Consider the following 23540-nt stretch of genomic DNA (forward strand, 5'->3'; position numbering starts at 1 on the left):
AAATACAGAAATATGTATTGATCTGTCCAGACTGGCAGCAGGCACCTTCCATGTATCTTTCAGATGGTCTGTGCTACTTTTTATAGCAATGAAATCAAGAAACTTATTGATCAGTCTGTGAAGAGAGGCATCCATCCCTCTATATCCAAGGATTTATTTTTCAGACGTCGTGGTAACTTTCACGCTTTTTAGTATTACACACTTATGGTACCTTTGTCTTCAACTGCCTATTACAAATGTTTGTCCTCTACTCTTTCCTCAAACATTGTGCTAAATCCTGAATTTCCTTTTCAGCAAGTATATAAAATACATCAAGAGTATGTCTGCTAAAAGCATCTCTTACGTTGATTACTCAGTCCTTCCTTCAGCTTGAATACATCCAATGTGTCAAACTTGAATTGTTTCTGAGTAGTTTTAATCAATGGTTGTGTCGTGGTTTGACATGGAAAAAGAATTTTCTCGGAAGGAAGAGGTCAATTTGGATATTGACCAATTGAAGGTGGACAGGCCTCTGAGAACACAGAGGGGTTAAAAGCAGAATTCCCAGGAGAACTCGCTCTCTTTGGTTCCACTCAGCGTGCAGTGCAGCCTCTCCCCTGCCTGACAACGAGCTGGGTGGGGAGGGGAAGGCCCATGGCCTGCATGAGGTAGGCCCAAGGGTGCAGGGACTGGAACCCCCTGCAGATGGAAGGGTGGAGAAATCTGGGATGTCTCCACTCCCCCCCCCGAGTCTCTCTCTTAAGAGTTTTGTCAGCAATACACCACAGGAAAGGAGAAGAGCTGGGGGGCTGCAAGGTGCCCAGCTGCCCGTGGGAGCCGGAGCCTGGGCAGTGAGCCATCCTGGGAGTCGGGACTTTTAACCCTTCCTGAGAAATGGAAGCTTTGTGAAATTTTTCTCCTCCTTGGTTTGAAAGAGAGGAAGAGAGACAGCTTGGACCCTGGGATGTTAGAAGGAGAAATTCTAGGTGGGAGGAGATGATGGAGTAGCTTTTGGCTGGACTTTTTCTTGGTAGTCACAGACTAAACAGATCTTCTCCTCCAAGAGAGACTGTATTTTAAGAGGATGCTGGTGAGCCAAAGAGACCTGCTTCAGCTGGGAAAAGACAGAAGTGGAGTGAACAGAGAAAAGTTAGGGAGGTTTGTGGTGGTGCCCCCTGTCTTCAGAGAAGAAGAAGAGAAGATCTCTGTTCTTGGACCCTTGGCCCCAGGGGGAAATGGGGGGGACTGTGGTCCCAAAAAATGAAAAACTGAACTGTTGTTTTTTTCACCTCTTGGCAGGGCATCCTGGAAAGAAAAAATCCTAAAAGCAGTCTGTCCATCCATGCATTGGTGGTGAGAGCACTGTGCATGGAAAGGAGAGGGTCACCATTGGCAAACTTTTTTCTCTGGACGATGCCATGTGTGACATAGAAGCACAGGATGTGGCAGCTGTGTTTCTTGAGGGGACTGTGGCACAGGAGGGGCTCCTGTCTCCCTCAATGGACTAAGTATCAATTGTCTAGAGGGTGGAAACCTGATTGGGGTCCAGTTTGTGTCTCACTGTGGTTTGTTGAAGTTGGGTGGTGGGAGGAGGAATGCTTTGGAAGGTTTTCATTTCGAACTTTGTGTGTGTGTTTTTTCCCTTCTTTTTCCTTTTACAGTAGTATAGTAGTAATAGCTTAATAAAGTTTTTTTTTTCCTTGTTATTAAGCTTGGGCCTGCTTTGCTCTGTTCTCGATTGCGTTTCACAGCATTCAATTGAGAGATTGCATTTTCATGGGGGCGCTGGCATTATGCCAGTGTCAAACCATGACAGGTTGTCAAAGTATTCCCCTGATAATTTGTAATCCATGAAGCCACGCACACCTTAGCTGTGAAATCTAGAGGTGTATTATCACTTCTATTATCCTTGGTGAATTTTTAAAGTTTAATGGTAAAACTACTCCTTGTCTTTGGAAAAAATTCAAGATATTCACAGTGATTTTTTAATTCAGAAAGTCGGGAACTATTACTTTGCAATAATCCCAAACTATGCAGTCTCTGAACCTTTCTGCCTTTGTTAGAATTTGTTAGAACTTGGTTACATGCTATGCTGCAACTATTTTGCTAACATGAATACATTTGTTGTGTTCATTAGTAACTGCTATGTATTTTCTTCTACTTCTCAGCATTTTAGCATTCAGTCTAATTCTCCATGCTAAATCACTGTTAACTAGTTAGCAACTCATTTTCCATAGTACCATCAGTGTTTAAAAGCAAATCAGCAGTTCTGTAATATCTCTCATCCATGCCAAAGGCTAAACATTCTCATTAATAATGCAAATAAATCACTGACATCAGTATGTTTGTGCTCTGTGTTTGTGAGGTGACCTCCAACAGTAACTCATTGCTTCTTAAGTAAACTAAACATGTGTTGGTGTGTCCACCTCAGTAGAAAAAATATATAAGATATGCTGTCCTATTGTGTAAAAACACCACTCCTCCCCTTCTAGTGCATTGAGCATTCATTATTACCTGTGAACTTTGGAAATATTTGTATATAAATAAGTTGCACTGTACCTTCAGCAGGTGTAATCGCTGAGCCAGAGCATCATGGTAGTTAAATAAGAGAGGGTACTGGGGGGTGACAGTCTCTTGTTCACCATATTTAGGAGAGAAGTAGTCATACAGATTCTGTTTAAAAAGAAAAGGAAGCAGCATTATACCCCAATAATGAGATTTGTCATTTTAGGAAATTAACAAAAGACAACACAAACCTTTTTTTCACTCATAGGAAGTGAAAGAGAAGGAAGGACAGAGATTATATGATCTGCAATGGCACGATGCAGCTCATTTGCCTGAGACTCTGGTGCCACCAGACTTGGTGGTGGAAGGTCTTCTTCACTTGCAATAACCTGGCAAATACAGCATATGTTAGCTTCCATCACAGTGTGACTGCTGCTTAACTTTACCTGAAATACCAGGCAAATCCTACTGTAAGCTAAGCACACACCAATACATTCTGTGAGGGAAGAAAAACCTATTTTTTTCTAAAAGTAGCAAAAATACAATTTTCCAAGTAAGTTCCTGCACAAAGCAAGGACTGTGGAAAACAGAATTAATGTTTTCCTATTAGTTACTTTTGAAAAGATAAGAAAAATATTTCCAACTTGAAATGTTACAAATCCTGTGTTAAGGAACACAAGTAATTAAAACCTGATTGTTTCTTAGGTTTTGGACTTTGAGTATTCTTACCCAGTCTATTTTCAGGCTAAGTTACAAAAAGAAAAACCCCCAAAATGATGCTGAAATGTTACTCTTTAAAGAAGGATTTCCAAAAAATATTGTGTCACTTCTAAATCATAGATTGTGCCTGAATTCAACAGAAGTCAGATCTACCTAGCACTAGCATTGATGCTCTTATGTTAAGCTTGACCTAAGACCTTTGAACTGAGTAAACGAACAAAAGTTCAGTATCAATAACACTCCTGAAAAACACAAAAACTTATTATTGACTTGGATAAGAAATTGCACCTTTCTCCTCATTTGATTATATTTGTAGTCTTCAAAAATTAATTATGGAGTAACACTACCTATATATATATATATATATATACAAGGTAAGTGCACAATATGAAAGAAAATCAAAGCTTGGAGTTTTGACTACTTTGTATTGAACCTCCTTGCTCAGTGCCTCAATGCACAGTCTCATATTTTAGGTTTAAACAGATGGACTTGTTGATCTTTGACAATTCATTCTATTAGGTCTAGGCCAAAATAGCCACAGAAATTAAAAAGAGAATATTCCCACCTGTTCCAACATGCAGCTCAGCATTAAAGGTACAGAGAAGTACTCCTCAGGAATTTGATTCAGCAAGTCATTGTAATACCTCATGTCCACAGAAGAAAACAGAATAGAAGTTTCTTCTGCTGTATTAAGAGATAAAACATTAAGATATGTTTGTTCAGAAATGCCAATTTATAGTCCAAGTCAGTTCTGCAAGTCTGCAGATAATGCAAAACTGGGAGGAGCTGTTGACTCTCCCAGAGGCAGGGAGGTCCTGAAAAGAGACCTCGACAAAGTAGAGGGCTGGGCAATTATCAACCTAATGAAGCTTAAAAAGCAGAAGTATTGGATTCCATGCCTGGGATGAGGCAACCCTGGACGTACAGACAGACTGGGGAATAAGATGCTGGAGAGCAGCAGCACAGAAAGCAACCCAGGGGTCGTGTTTGATGGAAAATTGATTATGAGCCAGTCATGCCCTGGCAGCCAGGAGGGCCAACTGTGTCCTGGGGTGCATCAGACACAGCATTGCCAGCCAGGCAAGGGAGGGGACTGTCCTGCTCTGCTCTGCACTGGGGCGGCCTCACCTTGAGTAAGGGGACTTTTAGGTTGGGTATTAGAGAAATTTTCCCCAGAGGGTGGTTGGGCACTGGAACAGGCTCCACAGGAAAGTGGTGAAAGCACTAAGCCTGTCAGTTCAAGAAGCATTTGGAAAATGGTTTAAGGCACATGGTGTGATGTCCTACGCAGGGCTAAGTCGGACTCAGTGATCCTTGTAGGTCCCTTCCAACTCAGAGTATTCTGTGATTCTGTGAACCTTCAGAAAATATTTATTAAAAGAGTCTAACAAAGTTAGAGACCAAACAAAATTACTGAGATCTTTTAAATCTGAATTTGTCTAGGAATAGATAGAAAATGGGATTTTCTAAAGAACTTAGTTATCACCATTCAGACACTTCCACATTTTGTTCACCAGGATGCACAACATCTTCAGCTAACTGCACAAATCATTTTGAGGATTTGTGCTGTCTGATGAATGAATGGTGCAGACAGATGCTTTAACCCTTTAAACATACTCTCTGACGAAACTGCTGTTGGCAGAATTTCTTCTGGTTTCCCTTTTTTTTTTGTAGGTAACATCCGTGGTGCTGGTTGCTCCTAAGTGAATGAAAGTTAATATAAAAAAAATCAGAAACCATAAAACAAATGGGTATTGCTCAAATAGGTGGGAGAATTTAATTTCATTTAGCTTTGGTTACTCATCCTAGACTAAATGCTAAACTTAACTGGAACAAGATAATAAGAATGTAGCACACGTTCTAATAAACTACTTTCTTCTGTCTACTTAACCTTTTGCCTACTACAAATAAAATAAGGAAATAGATCTTACATAGAACAAATATTTTTTTTTTTTGACAGTTCACAGATCTGTAACATTGCATAGTAGCTCTGTGCAGGCATGTTGAGTTTTCAGACACAAGAATGTATCATCAGACACTAAGAAACTTCTACACCTTGATGCTTTATGCCTATAGGATCCTTCCAATTTCCTTTTTCTGTTTCCTCAATTCTCAGCTATTTTTTTTCCATTTTTTTGAGTTTTAAATGCTAAAACCAAAAATACAACTTTCATCACTGAAAATTATTCACGGAGTGATGGTCCAAGGGGAATTTTTGAGTCAAAATTAAAGACAGGAAATTCTACCCTATAAGTAGTTCTTTTCAACATGAAGAGAAGGGTCCTTGCCTCAACTGAAGGTGGTTGTGTTGATTTGCTCTCTGGTAACATAGGCACATTAATTAAATTGGTGTTTTCCAAGTAGTTACAATACTGTCTTCTCCAGTCCAAGCAGTCATACATCAAACAAGCAATGTGTTCAAACAGCACAGAACCAAATGCAAGCTATGAGAGAAAATCAGAGACAAAGGATGAAGAGTGTATATAAAATGTCATGTAACTTAGTGACAACAGTCATTAGCTCTTTAACCAGCAGATGTACATCTGTTCATAGATTTTCCAAAAGACTTTTTCCTCCACCAATTCGTTTTATAGAGTTATTCTAAAACCTCCTTCATTTTATTTGCCTTAACAGTGCCACAGCACAGTAAGGACAGTTTATTGCCTAAATGCTGTAGTTGTTAAAAAGTCTAACTCATCTTAACAGTAACTGTTCAAGATCTACTATCTTGAAATTGGAACTTAAGAGGTTTTTTTGGCTGGGAAGGAATAGGAGAGGAAAATTAAAGTTTATATATGATTTACTAGTGACCAACCTGTAGCATATTTGCAAGGTCAATAATTTCCCTGCTCTAGAAGGATAAAAAATAAAACACTAACCATGTAATTAATATAATCTCATATTATTTTCTTTCTTTCTGTTGCCCTTTGAAAACAAAGAAAGCCTCAAGAATGGCATTCTGAAATCCACAGCTGTGGGTGAAGGAATGTCAGAATAGTGCCCAAATGTCCAGAAGGAGAGCGCTGTATCTGCAAAAATCTGACAAGGTAAGAGTCATGGTTCTTGAGGTCATGTACTGTGGTTTTCACCAAAGCTTGGGAGGAATAAAAAGAATAATAGCAACTGCTATTTTAAATACTAAATGTTCTTGTACAAATACCAATACCCTGTAGGAGACCACTTGAAACACTCAAGTTTCAGCAGCTTTAATGGATGTATTCTTCCCCTGTACATCCTGCACTTTGTGGAAAGGATGGAATTATTATAACTTTTAAATTATTTCCATTAAAAAAGCCCTTTTCTGAGTTATTCTTTCACTTTTGTGAATTTAGGGCAAGTCTTTCGTACTAAGAAGTTTGCCTCTAAGAAGTGGCTAACAACATTGAATTTCTCAATTTTAAATTTCCTAAAATAGAACACAGTGAAGAAGCACAACTGACATTAGGCACTAAGAATAATAACAAATCCTTAAGAATTATTGAACATCTGCTTTCCTCAACTCAGTACCTCTTTATGACACTGGGAAACAGGCAATCCAAATCACTGATAAGTTATGGAATACTTGACTCCATTTTCATAACATTTAAAGACTAGAAGAGACACTTGGAAAAGAAATTCTATTTGCGAAAACAAAATGTTCATTAATATTCTTGCACCTTTGTTTTCCCAGTTCAATATTCTTCTGAAGAATGGGTGTTAGTATAACACCTTTTCATCCATTTATTTATATATGTAAGGTAACACTAGAGCCCATAAAAGTTTTATATAAAATATTGGAATGTTTTCAATGCAGTCTTTTAAACAAAACAAGATTTTTTACAAATTCATAAGTAACAAAACCCTGCTACTCAATGGGATCCAAGCAAAGTTTAGCATAATTACAATTTTGTGATTCAATTTGCCTGATCTCTCCTCAGGACATAGATGTTTATCAAAAGTTTTTCAAGTCTAACCATTAGTGACTCTTCAACAGAGTAAATATTCTTGAAAGTATTTTCCATTCTAAAGATCTCAAATCTAAGAGCAGAGACTACTTGCAGTATGCAATACTCTGTCATTTTTATATTAATGCCTAACATTTTGCCCCAAGAATTTTCCTCCTGTGTGTCTTGCACTTCAGAGATGTAGCAAGTTTGGACTTAGAGATTCCCCAGAAAGTCCAGAAGAATGGACTTACTTTATCCACCCATGATTTCAGAACTTATATGCTCCTCACCTGTTCCTTAAAAAACTAACAAGCTTTCTTACTTCTGTGGGGCTCATGAAATTATAACTCCAATCTGTCAAAATCTGTTTCAGTGACAGATGGTTTTTCCTTAATTTCAACTATAATATAGGCACTTGCAAGATATTCAAAAGTAGAAACCCTGTAAGATGTGATTGTAGAGAAGATATAAACTGTTTTCCCAAATGAGGCTTGGCACTGTAAGATTATATAAAGAGTATAATGATAAGTAATGTCATAAGTAGCAAGCCTACATGATTCCACAATTAAGGCATTTTCAGTGAATGCTTTGGAAACCACAGGGAGTTGTATGTATACAGAATCTACTGTACTACAAATAAGGGTTAAATGAATGTAGTTTAACCCTGGAAAGTCCTTTAAGCTTAATAATGCAGACTACAAATACAATACGTTAAATTATAGCATGTTGCCTTATTTCATTTTAGCAGTTTGTATTTTTTACTGCTGACACTGTAGATTGAGAAGTACTGGACTCTTTTACTCCACTATATGTGAGAATCTAGGATAGAAAACATTTCTAATGATTCACTTTCTCCTTCAGTGCCTGGTAATAGTCCTGACTCAGCAGGCTATAATGAATAATAAGTTAAAGTCATGTTTTGGACAAAAAGAAGCAGAACTGTGTATGATAAAGCAACATCATATATCAAAAAATATTCTTGCATTCAGCTATTTTTTCCTCATGTGACTATTCTGAAGTGCAGAAAGTAGGCCTGATGTTATGAGGACAAAAACATAGCTTCTATGTAATTTCATACACGCATATGACTCTTGAACGAGATGCAAACTGGGTCTATAAAGATGCTGAATAACTTTAAAACCTCAAACTATTTTACAACTCTTCTGCTGTGGCCTACGGTATTAAGAAACTCCAAATCAGGCATTTTTATTCAAAGGACTCCTTGCAAACAGATGCTGAATGAAGTTGTTGGATACATAGGAAATAATTTTTGTATAAGATTTTGAATATACTAACTACTGTGGTTTTGTTTCAGAGAAGACTTGCGATTAAATTCCTAAAGTGTTCTTAAAAGTTACAAATTCTAAAGCATTTGTAAATGCACTGTAAAACCAGAATGTACTGACCAGCATTTCACTGTCTGACCAAACAGGGGGAAAGTCACTTTCCTTAACTAGGTAATGAAATCTGGCAACATCAAAGAGACTTGATCCATGCTTTCCACTGTTCAGAACAGGATCCAGGAACTTCCAAAATGTTTCCAGGTCTTTCTTAGCTTCATCTTCCTTTTTTTTCTCTGCTTCTACATCTAAAATATATAAGTATTTGACAAATCATGTACAATGTCTCCCTTTAACATAAAGCACAAATCATGCATCAGTCTTCTCTAAGTATTGTTAAAGTATTTCCATCCTCAGAGTCTCAGCAAATATCTGACACCCAAGTTGGGGATTAAAAAATACCCCCACTTATATCTTGCCATCATCTATTCCAAGTACAATCATTGATCCTGAAAGGGACCTGAGGGTCTCATCCTCTGCTCAAGCAGTGTCACCAAGAGCAGACTGCCCAGGACCATGTCTAGATGGCTTTTGAGTACCTTCAAGAATGAAGACTCCATGACCTCTCTGGGCAATCTGTAACAGTGTTGTCACCCTCACAGTAAAAAAAGGTTTCTTTGTCTTCAGGTAACACCCTGTGTTTCAGTTTTGCCATTGCCTCCTGTCCTGTCACTGAACACCACTGAAAAGAGCCTGGCTTCCATTTCTTTGCACATTCCTTTCAGGCATTTATACACATTGATGAGTTCCCTCCAGGCTCTTTCTTCTCCAGAGTAAACATCCCCAGCTCTCTCAGTCTCTCCTCATATGAGAGATGCTCCAGTCTTTTGAACACACTTGCTGTCGTTTGATGGACTCTCTCTGATAGCTCCATATCTCTCCCGTATTGAGGAGTCCAGAACTGGACACAGACCTCTGACCAGTGATGAGTACAAAAGGAAGTTCGAATCCCTTGACTTGATGCAGCTTTGGATAGCAGTAGCTTTGTTTGCTACAAAGGCACAGGGCTGGCTCACATTCAGCTTAGTGCCACCACCCCTGAGTCCTTCTGTGCAGAGCTGCTTTCCAGCCAGACAGCCCCCACCATGAACTGGTGCAGGATTTAGCCCATCCTAAATTTTATGAGGTCCTGCCAGACCATTTCTCCATCCTGTTGAAGTCCCTCTGAAAACCAGCACAATTCTATGGTGTTTCAGCCATTCCTCCTAGTTTTGTATCATAAGAGTACTTGCTGAGAGAACTATCCTGATCACTAACAAAGATGTTCAGCTGGACTCATACCACAAACCCCCTCTGATACCCTCTAGGCCAGGACATTCAGCCAGTTTTCAATTCAACCCAGTATTTGCTTAGCCAGCTTCTTTATGAGAAGACAGTGCCAAAGGTCTTACTGAGTCAGGGCAGACAATATCCACTGCTTCCTCCTCCTCTACCAAGGCAGTCATTTTGTCATAGAAGGTTATCAGGTTGGTTAAGAATGACTTCCATTGGCAAATACATGCCAAATTACCAACTCCTTGTCCTTTATGTGCCTGGAAATGTTTCCAGGATTAGCTGTTCTGTCATCTTCCCAGAGACTGAGAAGAGTCTGAGTGGCCTTTACATTCCTGAGTCATTCCTGCCATTTCTCAAGATAGGAGCGATGCCTCCCTCCAGTCTTCAGGCACGTTTCCCAAATGCCATGTTTTTTCAAAAGTAATTAACAGTGGCCTTGCAGTGACATCACAGCCAGCCCCTCAGTATGCCTGAGTGAATCCCATCAGGTCCCATGGACTTATGTGTGTCCAGTTTGTTTAAGTAATCCCTAACTCAATCCTTTTCCACCAACAGACTTTCTCCAGACTTTCACCCTGTCCCTGGGGCCTGAAAATTCCAAAGGCCATTCATTATCATAACCCATTTTTCTTCTTTCAAAGACCTTTAGCCAGTCCTTATAGGGAGGCTGTTTTCTAGATTGAATAGAGTTTATTGGTATTTTTTTTTTTACTGTAGAATCCATAATTCTATTCTCATGATAGCCAAATAGCACCTCCCTTGATCTGCTGGCTATGTCACTACAGCTCAAGATAGCCAGCCATCACTGATGACACATATTTAGCTTGTTGCTTACTAGGATCCCAGTTAAAGAACAGCCTTGGGATAGCTGAATATAATTACAGAGCATTATTCTGTAGCATATTCTCCTGTGGCTGGGGCCATAGTCCCAAAGCAGCCAACTGTTCACTTTCCCTGAAATTACAAAATGAGCCAAGTTTTCTTACCAGTACACTTCCTAAAAATTCACAGAAGTATGCATTTGATAAAATGTTCTTTGGTGGCTACTGTGGCTGGAAACTCTGCCTGCTTAACCAGTCCCTCTTTCTACTGTCCAGTTTTTACACTGGGAAACTATTTGGTTTGGTGGCCAACCAATGGCAATATTACTTTGGCACTGGCAAACACAGCTGCTCATAGCTGGCATGCACAAACACAAGACATGGAGAAGGAGAAAAACACAGCCAGAACAGTCATTCCATGGATATAAAATTATCTAATTTTTACATATTTTTTTTAGTGACCAGATTACCTTCAGGTAAAATTGAAGATTGTCTTTCAAGTTTAGTTGCTTCTAAGTATAACTCCAATGGTTTGTAATTCTCAGAAGAAATTTGAATTACACTTGAAATGTTAATCCCAAGGTCAGTCAAGACAGGCAACAATTGAAGATTGGGGAAACCCAGAATGATAAAGTAATAATGAGCGCCATCATCTGGTTCATCATCTGTTCAAAAAACAAACTGGAGTAAGAATATTCATCAGCTAAACAAAATAATTTTTTTGCTTGACTCTATGGGGTAATGCAAATGAAGGTCAGAGAAACAGTTATTTTATACTCCCATTGGGAAAATTACATATAAATTCAAAAATTATGTGCATAAGACTCAGGTCTTCTGAACCAAACTGCCTAGAACACAGCAGGAAGAATACAAGTCAGAAGTAATAACTGTTTGGAGAAGGACCAGGAGAAACACTGCAGAAGCTGATTATAATCAGAATGTTGTAGCAGCATTTCTGTAATTGCTCCTCTCAAAGGAGTTTAGTGTCAGGACATATCCACATGCTTTAATGGTAGTTTAAACTATCCAATTTCATCTTGCATAAAGCCGGACATGGAGCATACAAAAAGTTACTGTATCTTACATGGAAGATTACCCAAGTCATAATAATTTCAAAGGATTAACATACAGGTATAAGCTGACTCAGTGCTGACTCCTCCCTACCCAGCAGGTTCATGTTCACTAGATGTAATTCTTGGCAAAATCCCCATTAGCTGGTAATACCAGCTCACACTAGTCCTTTTAGGTGGCAGGGGCATATCCAAATTCATATTAAAATGCAGATGAGGAGTTTCATTGAGTACCTGTTCTATTTGGGCTTATCAATTATGTAGAAATATGCATAGCAACATTTCGGTACCAAAGCAAAAGGTTAATAATGATCTAAGTAGAAATTAACCCTCTAGAAGCTCTAGAGTTGTGTGGCTTCCTTTTATGCCTTATGGAGAAATACAGGTAGTAAGACAGGTATCAGGTATTTAATTAATCCAAGACAGTTATTTATCCTAAATTAACAGAAACTGCTGGAGGTCCTGTATCTCTCCATCAATGCTGAAACACTACAGGTGTTTCATACAGGCAAACCTACACTAAAATCATAGCTTTATACTCTATTTAGCATTAAGATACTTTCTTATGCTTACTAACACATCACATGTCCAAGTGCTTTACTGACTCCTCAGCTTGTGGGACTCATTTATCCAAGGAAGAAAAAAAGGTAGCCTGGCATTGACATCTGCCTGTGCTCAGATATATGGCTAGGGCTGTGCAAATGCTGCTATCACCTGGAGCAGCAGGCTCTCTGTTGCTTGTAATATCAGCTAAACATAAAATAACACAGAAATTTAGAGATAGACTGACTGAGGAAGCATTCACCATGATCCAGCACATATATTGAATAAAACAAAAATCAAAACCAGAAGAAAACTAGCTTATTATTTCACTCCTAGTACTGAAAATGAAGTACATAATTTTATGTCTCAGTTACTGCAGGAAGAAAAAGTATAAGCACATACAATTACTGAACATTAATTATTTTTAACAAAAAAGACAGGTGTCTGCACAGTCACTTACAGAGATCCAAAAATTCCAATGCATATATGCTGAAGACTGCCTGGCATTTGAAAATATGATTATGCTAACAATCATGACAAGTGCATAACAATCAGTCAGCTCTAATTATTAGTGACTAGTCCATATGCAAAAGAGGAAAAACAACAATGCAAGTAATTTCAATATTACTCAAAAGCAGAAATATTTAATTTCAGAAAGATAATAATGTATTAGGGCTGAACGATAAAATGACTGCTAGCTACCAGAAACAGATATAGATGGTCTTTGAATTTAAGGCATGTTCTTTTTTTTTTTTTTTTTTTTTTCCCCTCTTTCTTTATACAGCTATATTAGAACAAATATAAAGAGGGGAAGCTTAGACTGGATGTTATGAAAAATTTCTTCACTGACAGGGTTGACAACTCTTTCACCCATGTTTTAAACTACAGTATAAGGAGAAAGCCACCTTTGGATACTGACACATTTAATTATTCTGAAATCTTTCTCTAGGATGTTTTCTGTAGGATTTGTTTGGTTACTTTCTTGAAGTCATACATATGCCCAAATATTTTGATGTTGACATGCCACATATAGTTTATCTCTATTTTACTTCTTGGATTTCACAATCCATCCTAACACTGAGCAGAACACAGTGCCCTCTTCAAATGCAAAGTGGTAAAATTTTGATATTGACAAATAGAACTTGACTTTTCAACATGGAACAAAACAAAGTATTCCAAAGGTTTATCAGGAATATATCATCATGTTTGACATACCAATGTATTTGTCTTTCACTTCCTCTTCTCCCCGTTGTTTCAATTTGGTGTCCTTTTTAACAGGGGTTGGTGCCACTGACTTTTTTCCTTTACTATCTTTTCCACTTGTCTTCTCAGAAGGTTTAGCTTTTTCCTTTTCTTTTTCTTTCACTTTCTCTTTTTCTTTTATTTTCTCTTTTTCTTTTTCTTTTACTTTCTCTTTTTGCTGCTGTCCTGACTGACAAGATGAATAAATAAAGTTCTCATTAAAACCTTTGTGTAGAACAAAGGTCAGACTGTTGTAAAACTTTAGGTGTTCAACTTTTTTATTTTCACACTTTTCCCTTTCAGCTGCTGTAATATTCATGTGGTGGAGCTGTCTTGAACACCCTGCTTTTTCCTACTCAACCATATTCAATTATTTATATTATATATATCTTACTTATATATATTATATATCTCTTACTCAGTCATAATGCTAAGACTTCACATTAAAAAGGAACTGCAGGACATAGGTAGACATTAAATCTACCAAACTAACAAAATACATATGGATAGAAAGATGAGTAAAAAATATCCTGTGCTTTACTTACTTCCCCTACAGCACTTGCATCAGCCAGAAACCTTCCTCGGACTGAGGGGAAATATGGCAAAAATTCAATATCTGTTAATATCTTTAACATCTCTGTTAACACTCTTGACTATGGTGTAAAATGGTACCAGCACTATTTTTCTTTGATGTAAATATCTGTCTAATGTAAACTAGAACCAAGCGTCCTGCGTTTATTTCACACAGGATATTACTCAACCATTCTCATTACCTTCAAACAAAAACACCTACATAAAGCTCTTCCTAGTAATTTAAGAGTACAGGATGAAAAAAATTTTGTAAGTGTCCCAAAGCCTCACACTATAAATCCAAAAAATTGAGATTCCGTTTGAAATGAAAACAATTAAAAAAAAAATAGGGTAAAGTAGGTTCTGTAGAGCAAGAAAGTGTCAACCTTATTTTCACCCATCAGAAATACTACATTTAAAACTATGCAAAAATCACATTTCAGGATTATAAAGCTAAATTAATTAAAATAAAAATATTAACCTACAGTTACAATCCTGCTGATGTCACTTTAAAGGCTATTAAAACAATTAGAAAAGCCCTTACTGCAAATTAAAGAAGGCAGTGAACTCTATATAGTTGCTTTCCCTAGATCCAGCTAAAAAGCAGACTTTCCAGCTGTGGAAGTTGTATTTAGTTCAAATTCAAAATCAAAACAGAAGATCTTTTCCTGCTTTTCCCTTCCTTCTTGAATTTCCTTTCTGTAAAATTTAGAAATGTCTTTGACAGAATCTTGAAACTATTTCCACTTTCTAATGAAGGATTTGGAGGCTTTCATTATTTTCTTTCGAATTTGTTCCACCTTTGACATTTCAAATTAGAAATTTTGATAGTACTTCTTTGAATTCTAAGCTGATAAACACATCAAATAGATGATACAATCATCATGCCACAAAGTTCACAATCAACTTGATCTATTGCATCTGCATAATTTTAAGTAATTCTTAAATAAGCAGAGACATTTCTGGACTTGCCAAGATTCTAATGAAGAACATTACTTGACCTAAATACTTTAGAAAGTAAAAGCCTCTCTTTTCTTGGACTATTTCCTTTTCCTTTCAATGTCATATTTCTCCTTCCCTACAAGGTGCAGCTTTTTGTGGAGTTTCTAATAATTCATGAACTTCTGCAATTTTGTTATTTTAAGCTTCACATTTCAAAATTTTACTACCTCAAACAGTTTTCTAATTCAGAGACACTTCTTTTCTGCATAATATTTATGCCTGCCAGCTTATGACAAGCTCCTGCTCCTAATGAAATACAGAAATTTCCTAATGCCTTATTTTTTGTTATTTACATGCTGTATTAGTTCTGCTGATCCATTCTATTAACTGGTATCTATTTAAGAAAAAGACCCAAGGACAGATATGTTTTCTTTCTGAGAACTGATTTGTGAGTAAAATCCTGTTTTCAACACCCAGATTGTTGGCAACAGAACTTGTATTGTACAAGCTGGTTGGAAAGGATTAAAAATTCTATGGCAGCCAATCTAGAGATAGAACTCTAAATTAGGAGTCAGTTTCTGCCCACTCTGTATTACAGAGCATCCTCATATCCAAGAGCCTTCCAGTTCTTGATTCTGTCCTTCAATGGCTCCACTTGTGTTTGCCTGTCACACATTGATATAGACAAAATTCAAAGGAGGTGACAACTTTTGCAGACAGTTTGGCTAAAACAGAGAAGTAACTGTAAGTGCCAGAGACTCTTCAACCTTCAACATTGACTATCCTCCAATTAACTGTGAAAATAAAATTACAGTTACAAGACTAATTTTGCTAAATCAAAGCTCTAAAGATTCCATTTTAATATTAAATTGCCATTAAACAACAATGTTTTGTTTGACAGTTTACTTACAAGAGTTGACTGCTATCTAAGAAAAAAGCCATTTTTTTTCAATTCACTGTTAACAATCTATTCTATAGCTTCAGCCTCTCGATTTCTTTTCAGATTGAAAACACATTATTTTTCTCATATTCTTCATATATTTCTGTGGTTTAAATTATAATTTCTGAATAAATTGACTTCTGTGGAAATAGGACACAATTTTAATGGAATCCCCTAGCATTTAATGTTCTTGTCATTGTGTGCTACACTTCATCCACCAACTACTCCCACAAATAAAATTATTGATAAAGAAATTTACAGACTTTTCAGCTATACGAAGTCCATTAAACTATTTTCTGCTTACATCTTTTACATGCACAGACTGCTTAGGTCTCCATATCATCACACTCTACATTATAGTTTTTGATCAATTAACAGGGTAAACTTATCTGCAGCAATTGTATGACTTTCTGATAATTAACTGACTTTCTTCAGTTTCATGAATGTTCGTTGGGAAAGGACTATAGCAAAACCAACTGTTCAGTAAGTTGTTGAAATGTACCACTGACAACTCCAAAAGATGTTAGAAATTAATTAGAGGTCGGATTTGTGATTCTGTGCAAGCTTGGTGAAATTCCTCCTAGAACACATAAACAAACCGCCTGAGACAATCTTGGAGCTGGTAGTGACAACCTTGGAGACAAATGGAAGCAAGTTTTGGGAATACTGGAAAATGTGGTACCTGGTTCAGAGAAGTGGACTTCAAAATATGTACTGTTTTGAGAGAGTTCAGAGGACAGGAACATGCATAATCAAAAATGAACAACCATAGCACATATTTGGGTTTGTTTAGTTAAAAATGTAATAGATTTCTGTAGAATGGAGTGTAATGTTGTCCCCATACACTGGGAGAACTCAAACAGATTTAAATGAGAGTAGGGTTGGTAGGATCAGAAACCTTCTTAAAATGTGCGTGTTGCTGAGATGGCTCAGGAATAGTATTGGTTGCCATGGAAAAGCAAAGACACAGCACTGGAAAGTTTTAAGAAAAGGTTCAACAAACATCTGCCAGGAATAGCTTATGTAAATGTTATCCTGCCTTAGTGCTGGAGTAGGGAAGAGATAACTTCTCTAAATTCCCTCCAGAGAGCAGACTCATAACAAGAACTCCATCATAGTCTGCTCTGTGTCTATCCTTGATACGTCCCAGGTAACAACCTCTCCCAATACAATTTGAGTATTACACCTTTACTTCTGCAAGGATACATTCAGTAGAAGTCTGTCCCCAGCTCTGTTTTCTTTTGGTCGTAACACTCAGCAAAGCCATGACTATTTCTCATTCTAGCAAAGACTTCTTGCATAGTGTTTTTATTTTCTTCTCCACCACCCCCCCCCCCCCCCACATATATCTAATAAACTTTAAAAATATTCCTAATCACAGTTTTCTTAAATTACAGTTCTAGAAAGCCAAAGAAGAGAAGAAAGCTGAATTTATGGAAGAAACACCATAGAACAGAAGTGCCTTCAAAAATGTAATGTTCCTAGGGCATACTATAGTACCTTCTTTTCCTCTTGTCTTCTCTGAAGATCCTTCTGTTTGAGACATAGCAATTGAAATTTCAACAGCTTTCCAGTTAGAGTTACAGGAATTTTTTCATCACTGTCCAGAAAGGATTTGGCTAATTCCATCACCTGAAAAGGAAAAAAAATCACAACAAAACTACTACTTGCATATTTTTAACACTGCATTCATATTTATTTACATGCTGAAATAAGGAAGTGCTATCTCACATTGTACCATGTGTGGGTCAAAATGGCCATATTTCCAGAAGAAACAATGTATCAGTAAGATACACCACTGTTCTTTGGTTCCAAAGACCTCAAATAAAGTTATATCAGCTATAGTATGCGATAAAAATAGAATGGAAAAAACCTTCTATAATTTATGTGAAAGTCAACAGACACAGAGTTCTCACAGGAAAATGTAATTTTCTTTAGGTTTTAAACAAAGAAACAACATGAAGCAACTACATATCATAAAGCAATAAATTAAAAAGCACTTAACAGATAGCAAATCAAGGGGAATAGTTTCCAGGACTGTTTACAAAGTGACCAGTGTATGAGGAACTAGCCCTAAATGAAAGATAAAAACTTCTTGAAGGGAATTTGAGAGGGTCTGTCTTGGTGAAAACACACCCCCTCCCTGTGTAATTCTGATTCTGTTGGTATGCAGCCTAATTGGGGTGAAATAAGGCTATTGAATTTTCTTAGGGTGATGACAGCAGCGGGAACATACAGCTGCATTGTCCAGATGTGTGGCATTGACAGGCTGTTTTATGACTATGTTTTTTACAGCTTGTTTCCACTAAATTTCATACAACTCACTAACATCTGGGCCGTTTTCCTTGGAGCCTCATAACCACTTTATTTACTGTGAAAAAAATAAAATAACATAAAAATACTGTTAAAAAGTTGTTATATGTTTCTTTTCACTTGTGTTGTCTCTGTAATAAAGTTCACCTATGTAGGAAGTGCTGTTGAGGAATAATATAACCATAATATTTTCTTACTTTTGTTTTTAAGCAACCATCAGCTTTATTTATAACCATGGGCTGAATTAGGTGTTACTCAAATGTTCTGACATGTTTCTCTTTTCTCCTCATGGAGCAATTACAGTTGGGCACATATGGTGTCAATTTTGCTTGCTAACATTGAGACAATGAAGGTGCACACTGCATCTCACTGAACTGTGTCTTGTCTAATGCAAACACCACCATTAGCTTTGAGCTTCCATAGATTCTTGCCTAGCTTAGAAAATTTCACTTCTTACCGAAATGTGGCCACTAAAATGCTTCTCTGAATAAAGAAAAGTCAAATCAGAATCCAGACCATTACATGCCAAGCCATTGTTTCACGCAAACAAAAGCAAGGAGCAGAAAAAGAAATGCCTTAAAGTTCAGATCTTTTCCAAGTCACATAACAGGGAGAAAAACCAAAACATATACATTTAAAAACCCTTCCAAAACAATCCTGCTTCTGCAACACAAATAAATCTAATGACCTTAACATACACAAAGGAGGATACATAATTATTAAGATGAGTTTTGCTTTGTATATTTTGTACTCAAAGTAAGACCGGTCACTAGCTTATAAGCCAATCATAGAAGACTTCTGGAAAGACCCACTGACAACAGAGCCACAGCAGAAAATCAAGGACATGTTAAGAACAAGACTTAAAAATTACCACACACTGTGGGCACACTAGGAGCTACTAGTTATTCCAACAAAAAAAAGTCACTCAGAGCTAGGCACACAAATCAGTGATCTGAAAGAAAGACTTTGGTAGAAATACCACAGTAATTTCCTTCAGAGACAAAAATTTTCATGAAGTTTTTCTTTTTCACAATCAATGTTAAATGACAGAAAGTGATGCCTCTTACTGGCCTAATGTAGATAAGTTGCACATTTCTTGAAACACAATAGAGGGGAAATGGAGGGATTCTGGAAGGATTCCTGAAAAGTGTATATATAGTAACCCAGCTCAACGGCAGTTGCTGATTTAGTGTTCATGGAAGAAGAAAAAAGTGCTTAGATTCATAAACCCCATTCTTCCTGAGAATTTTAAAGCATTTTACCAGTCAAAAGCAATGCATAATAATTATTCCTATTTTGTAGATACAGAATACAGGAATGAAGAGACTTGATGAAATAGAGTGGGTAGGAAGGACAGATTTTCTTATGTGAGCCATGAGAAGTTTAACAAAAACTATTTAACAGGAATACATTTCATGACTATGGAAAGAGGTCACATCAAATAAAACAAAGACAGAATGAGTGCACTACATTTGGCAATACAAAGAAAGCAAATATCATTTCATGCAGAAATGCAAAATATGCTTTATACAGGAGTAAATGAAAACCAATCCTAAAGACAGAACATAGATCAATCCATGCACAGTAGATAAAAGAAATTAAATTTATTACACATCCATATTTACTTCATCTGTGGTCCTGTGAGTTATGCAGGCACCTGGCATAAACAGTTAAAAATCTACAGAGCCTCAACTGAAAAAAAAAAAAAAAACCAAACAAAAACCTCAAGACGAAAACTGGGTAGGAATACAGAAAGAAGTTTTTCAGATACTATGAAGTGGATTTGTCACAAATTAGCTATACTTCATCCCACCAGTGATGATCTTTTTCTTATGTGAGAAACCATGGAAACTTGGATGGACAAACTTAGTTAGGCAGGGCCTCTTTTCCTCTAAAGCAAGAGGAAACTTAGCATTCCTCACACAGCAGGGTTCACACTGGTGAAGTGAAGAAAGGCTTTGGTGATGCAGTATTTGATCTCATATGGTGGCAGTAGAACCACACAGAGATTTAGCTGTCTGGTGCAAAGGGCATGTATTTGGAGCCACCCAAACACTGCATGAGTGCTTGTAAGTGACCCTACATTACTGACAGATGTCAGAGCCACTGAGGTAGGAGATAGGTCTTAAAAGTTAGGGAAACATTTAAAGCCAGAGTCTTTGTGCTATCTTTCTTTGAAATACCTCTTTTTCAAGATACAGAACAATTGTGGCTGCCAAATTATAATCAGAAAACCTTCCAAAAAGATAAATTAGATTATAAACTTTCACAGCTTTATTACTACCTGGCAGCAGTAACATTGCTCGCTATGAACAGTGGTCAGCCCACTTCACAGTATAGCTCTCTCATACCCAGAGTGAGCTTTCTAAAGCCTTGTCTTCCCTCTTGTTTGTGAAATGGTGAGAAATCCAGACCATCACATATGCCTCAGACTCATTTAACATTTCCTAAAAGAAATATAATAGCTCCTAGAAGAACCAAATAAGTAAAATCCCTTAGTTGCTGACACAGTTCAAGTTAATTTGAAGCAGGATAGTCATCAGTCAAGAGGCTCTATGGATTACACAACCAAGCTGGTAATTACTATTCAGATGTGTTTCCCTGAGCAAAATAATAAAAGCACAGGAAAAAAACTGATCTTGACTTATTACAATCTGCTGTCAGTCTTATGAGTCCTTCACAAACAACTTTTAAGACTGACTAGAGCACAAAAGCTGCATGTGTCATAATTTGTTTTTCTAAAGAAGACTTCTTTACATATACTATTAAATACTTCTGACTCTGTCATTGTCATTTCATTGACAAAAGCATATTACAAGCAATCATTTTGAAAGAATACCAGGCAGGATCTGAGCTAAGTGAAATAACTTTTTTTTTCAGATGACACCTCCAGTGTGTTGAAAGAATTCAGTTTCTCAGACCATTCACCTAACCTCATTTTAACACTCAGAACCTCTTCCCACCTATGATGTCAAAATACCACTTGCTTAATCATTATCTTTCACTACTGAATTAATGACTCACAGTTCAAAGAGAGCTTAAGGACTCACATAAATCAAAAAAATAATTGCATATCTGAGCAGAGCTCCATGTAATGCTTAGTATCCACAAGGTAGACTGTAAAACCTTAGATAAGCCAAATGAGTCATCCTTGTTACTCAGTGAAAATGTATTCCAGAGAATGAAAATAATTAAAGTGGATTTGATGATTCCTTGTACCCCATGGAGTCCTTTTCAACTAAACCTACTAAAATGAAGCAATACTGAGCAAATTGAATGCTGTTCATGTGCTAAATATCTTCCTTTTATTGTGAGAACATTTCTCAAAGCAGAAGCAAACGGCTGCTTGTACTCTAGAAAAATAACTTGTCACTCATCTGAATGAGTCTGTTTTTTGCCAAAACACAACACAGCTTGATCTGGTTAGCAGAAACCTATTAGAATTATCCATTTTAAGAAAGTCTGTTCTAGAAACCTCTCTCTACAGAAAATCTGCAACCTGAGGGGATATTTTAACTGATTTAAACTCAGGGATGATCTATGAGCATCCTAACACAAATGTACAGCATTATGTCAAGTACTTATATAATGCTTTAAGAAAAACAGAAATGGTGAATAACCTAATTTCAGTAAAAATGAGAAAATACAAATAAGAAGGGTTCTATTAGACAGCTCATACAGGAGCTCTCACCATCTGGGATGTGCATCTCCTATGGCTCTCTAGCCAATAGCTGCTATGAAAACCAAGCGGTTTTAAGCACTCGTCTATCCAGTGATTGGAAAGACCAGGCATTAGCACTGCTATCTCAGGAAGGAGTTCCGTGCACAGGGAAGGCTTTCTCATGTGACCTTTTATAGATCTCTTTTCTTTTAACACTGATTGGGGGGCAATAGTTGAAACAGCATTTAAGTGATTTCAGAAGAACCCCTACAGAGCCCAGATAGTTTTAGAAAAAGAGGATAGGCCAGTCTGTTGTGATTTGTGATCAGATGAAGGGTTATATTGCTATGATCAAATACTGAAATGTTTAGATTTCAGTGGGATGAATCTGCTCAGCAAATCTTTCCATTATGGCACAGAATATTTTAACCTTCTAAGAAATAAATTGTCTCCAGCAATTTCAGCCAACTGAATTTACACAATGAATACCACAAAGCTAAAACATTTAGTCATGCTTCTCTAACATTGAATCTGGCTACAAAGAGAACCCAATCAGAGGCGGAACAAAAAGATTAAGAAAAAATATTGAGTCACCAAACCTTGTGCCAGCAGAACCCATCCAGATACATCTTGACAGAGTTTTCTAAGCCACGCCAGAATATTTGGGCCAGGTAGTTCCAATGACCTTGTGGACTTGGCACCACAAAACTGGGCAGGATCTTTCCACTTTGGTTGGTCCAGCTTTGCAACAGGGCTTTGAGCTTTCTTTTTTTTTTTTAATTTGGTTGAGAAAGGATTCTAAGATTAGTTGCTGTACTTGAGAAAAATGTCATACACTTTATTGTCCCTAATGAACCTATTATAGCCCCCAAAAAGTTTGAAGACAAAAAAACAGAAGACAGCATTGCCTTTGGCTACTTCAGAGAGTCCCTCTAACACTTCAAGGATGGCATTCCCACAGACATAATTGCTGCTTCCTCTAGTTACACAGACATCTCAACAAAACCTGCACAGAAAAAGCAGGAATTTGATACCAATTTACATGTAGGCAGGAACTCTTGAAATCTGTGAAGGAAACCCAAAGTCTCTGTGGAGGAAACCCAAAGTCCCTCCAGTGTTCCAAAGCAGATTTTAAATAGGTAGATGAATTTTAAAAGGTTATCAATTGTCTTTCCTAGAAAATAAATTGATAGCAATTTGAGTATTACAAATGGCCTGTCTTGGTTTGATAAAGAAGCAAGTCAAAGAATTACAACTAACAGTAATAAAATAATGCAGATTTCTAAAATCCTAGCTTTAGGACTATGAAGAGTCAGTATTCTGAAATGAAACTAGAAGCATGAATGAAATGAAATGAAATGAAATGAAATGAAATGAAATGAAATGAAATGAAATGAAATAATGAAATGAAACTAGAAACATGTCAATTGCCTCATGTAAATAATAGAACCTGATGGCTCAGAACTCAGGAAACAAAATTAGAAAACACAGGTTGTTTTCCTGCTCAAGCTCAAGACTCTTTTCTCCAATTTTAACATTTAGAAATGCTGGTACTTCTTAACATGACACATTGCTCCTGGAAAGGGATACTGAACTGGAGACACCCAAACTGACAAACAGCTACAATTTATAGAACTGCCTGATTCATAGCAACAATGGTTTCCTCCCGTGGAATAATTAAATCCGAATGGAA

General features: G+C 37.1%; 1 protein-coding gene across 1 annotated transcript in view; it reads right to left on the reverse strand.

The window, feature by feature from the left end:
- SPAG17 (sperm associated antigen 17) overlaps positions 1-23540 on the reverse strand; it is an 87139-nt gene that overhangs the window by 48817 nt on the left and 14782 nt on the right. Inside the window, exons 4-13 of the mRNA XM_077781247.1 lie at positions 17374-17505; positions 13395-13611; positions 11037-11231; positions 8537-8718; positions 5493-5648; positions 5074-5079; positions 4822-4900; positions 3770-3888; positions 2736-2873; positions 2539-2652 (exon numbers count right to left, since the gene is read on the reverse strand). Coding sequence (XP_077637373.1) covers positions 2539-2652; positions 2736-2873; positions 3770-3888; positions 4822-4900; positions 5074-5079; positions 5493-5648; positions 8537-8718; positions 11037-11231; positions 13395-13611; positions 17374-17505 — 1338 coding nt within the window. The remainder of the gene's footprint in view (positions 1-2538; positions 2653-2735; positions 2874-3769; positions 3889-4821; positions 4901-5073; positions 5080-5492; positions 5649-8536; positions 8719-11036; positions 11232-13394; positions 13612-17373; positions 17506-23540) is intronic.

Source organism: Lonchura striata, chromosome 2, assembly GCF_046129695.1.
Source record: "Lonchura striata isolate bLonStr1 chromosome 2, bLonStr1.mat, whole genome shotgun sequence".
Lineage (NCBI taxonomy): Eukaryota > Metazoa > Chordata > Aves > Passeriformes > Estrildidae > Lonchura > Lonchura striata.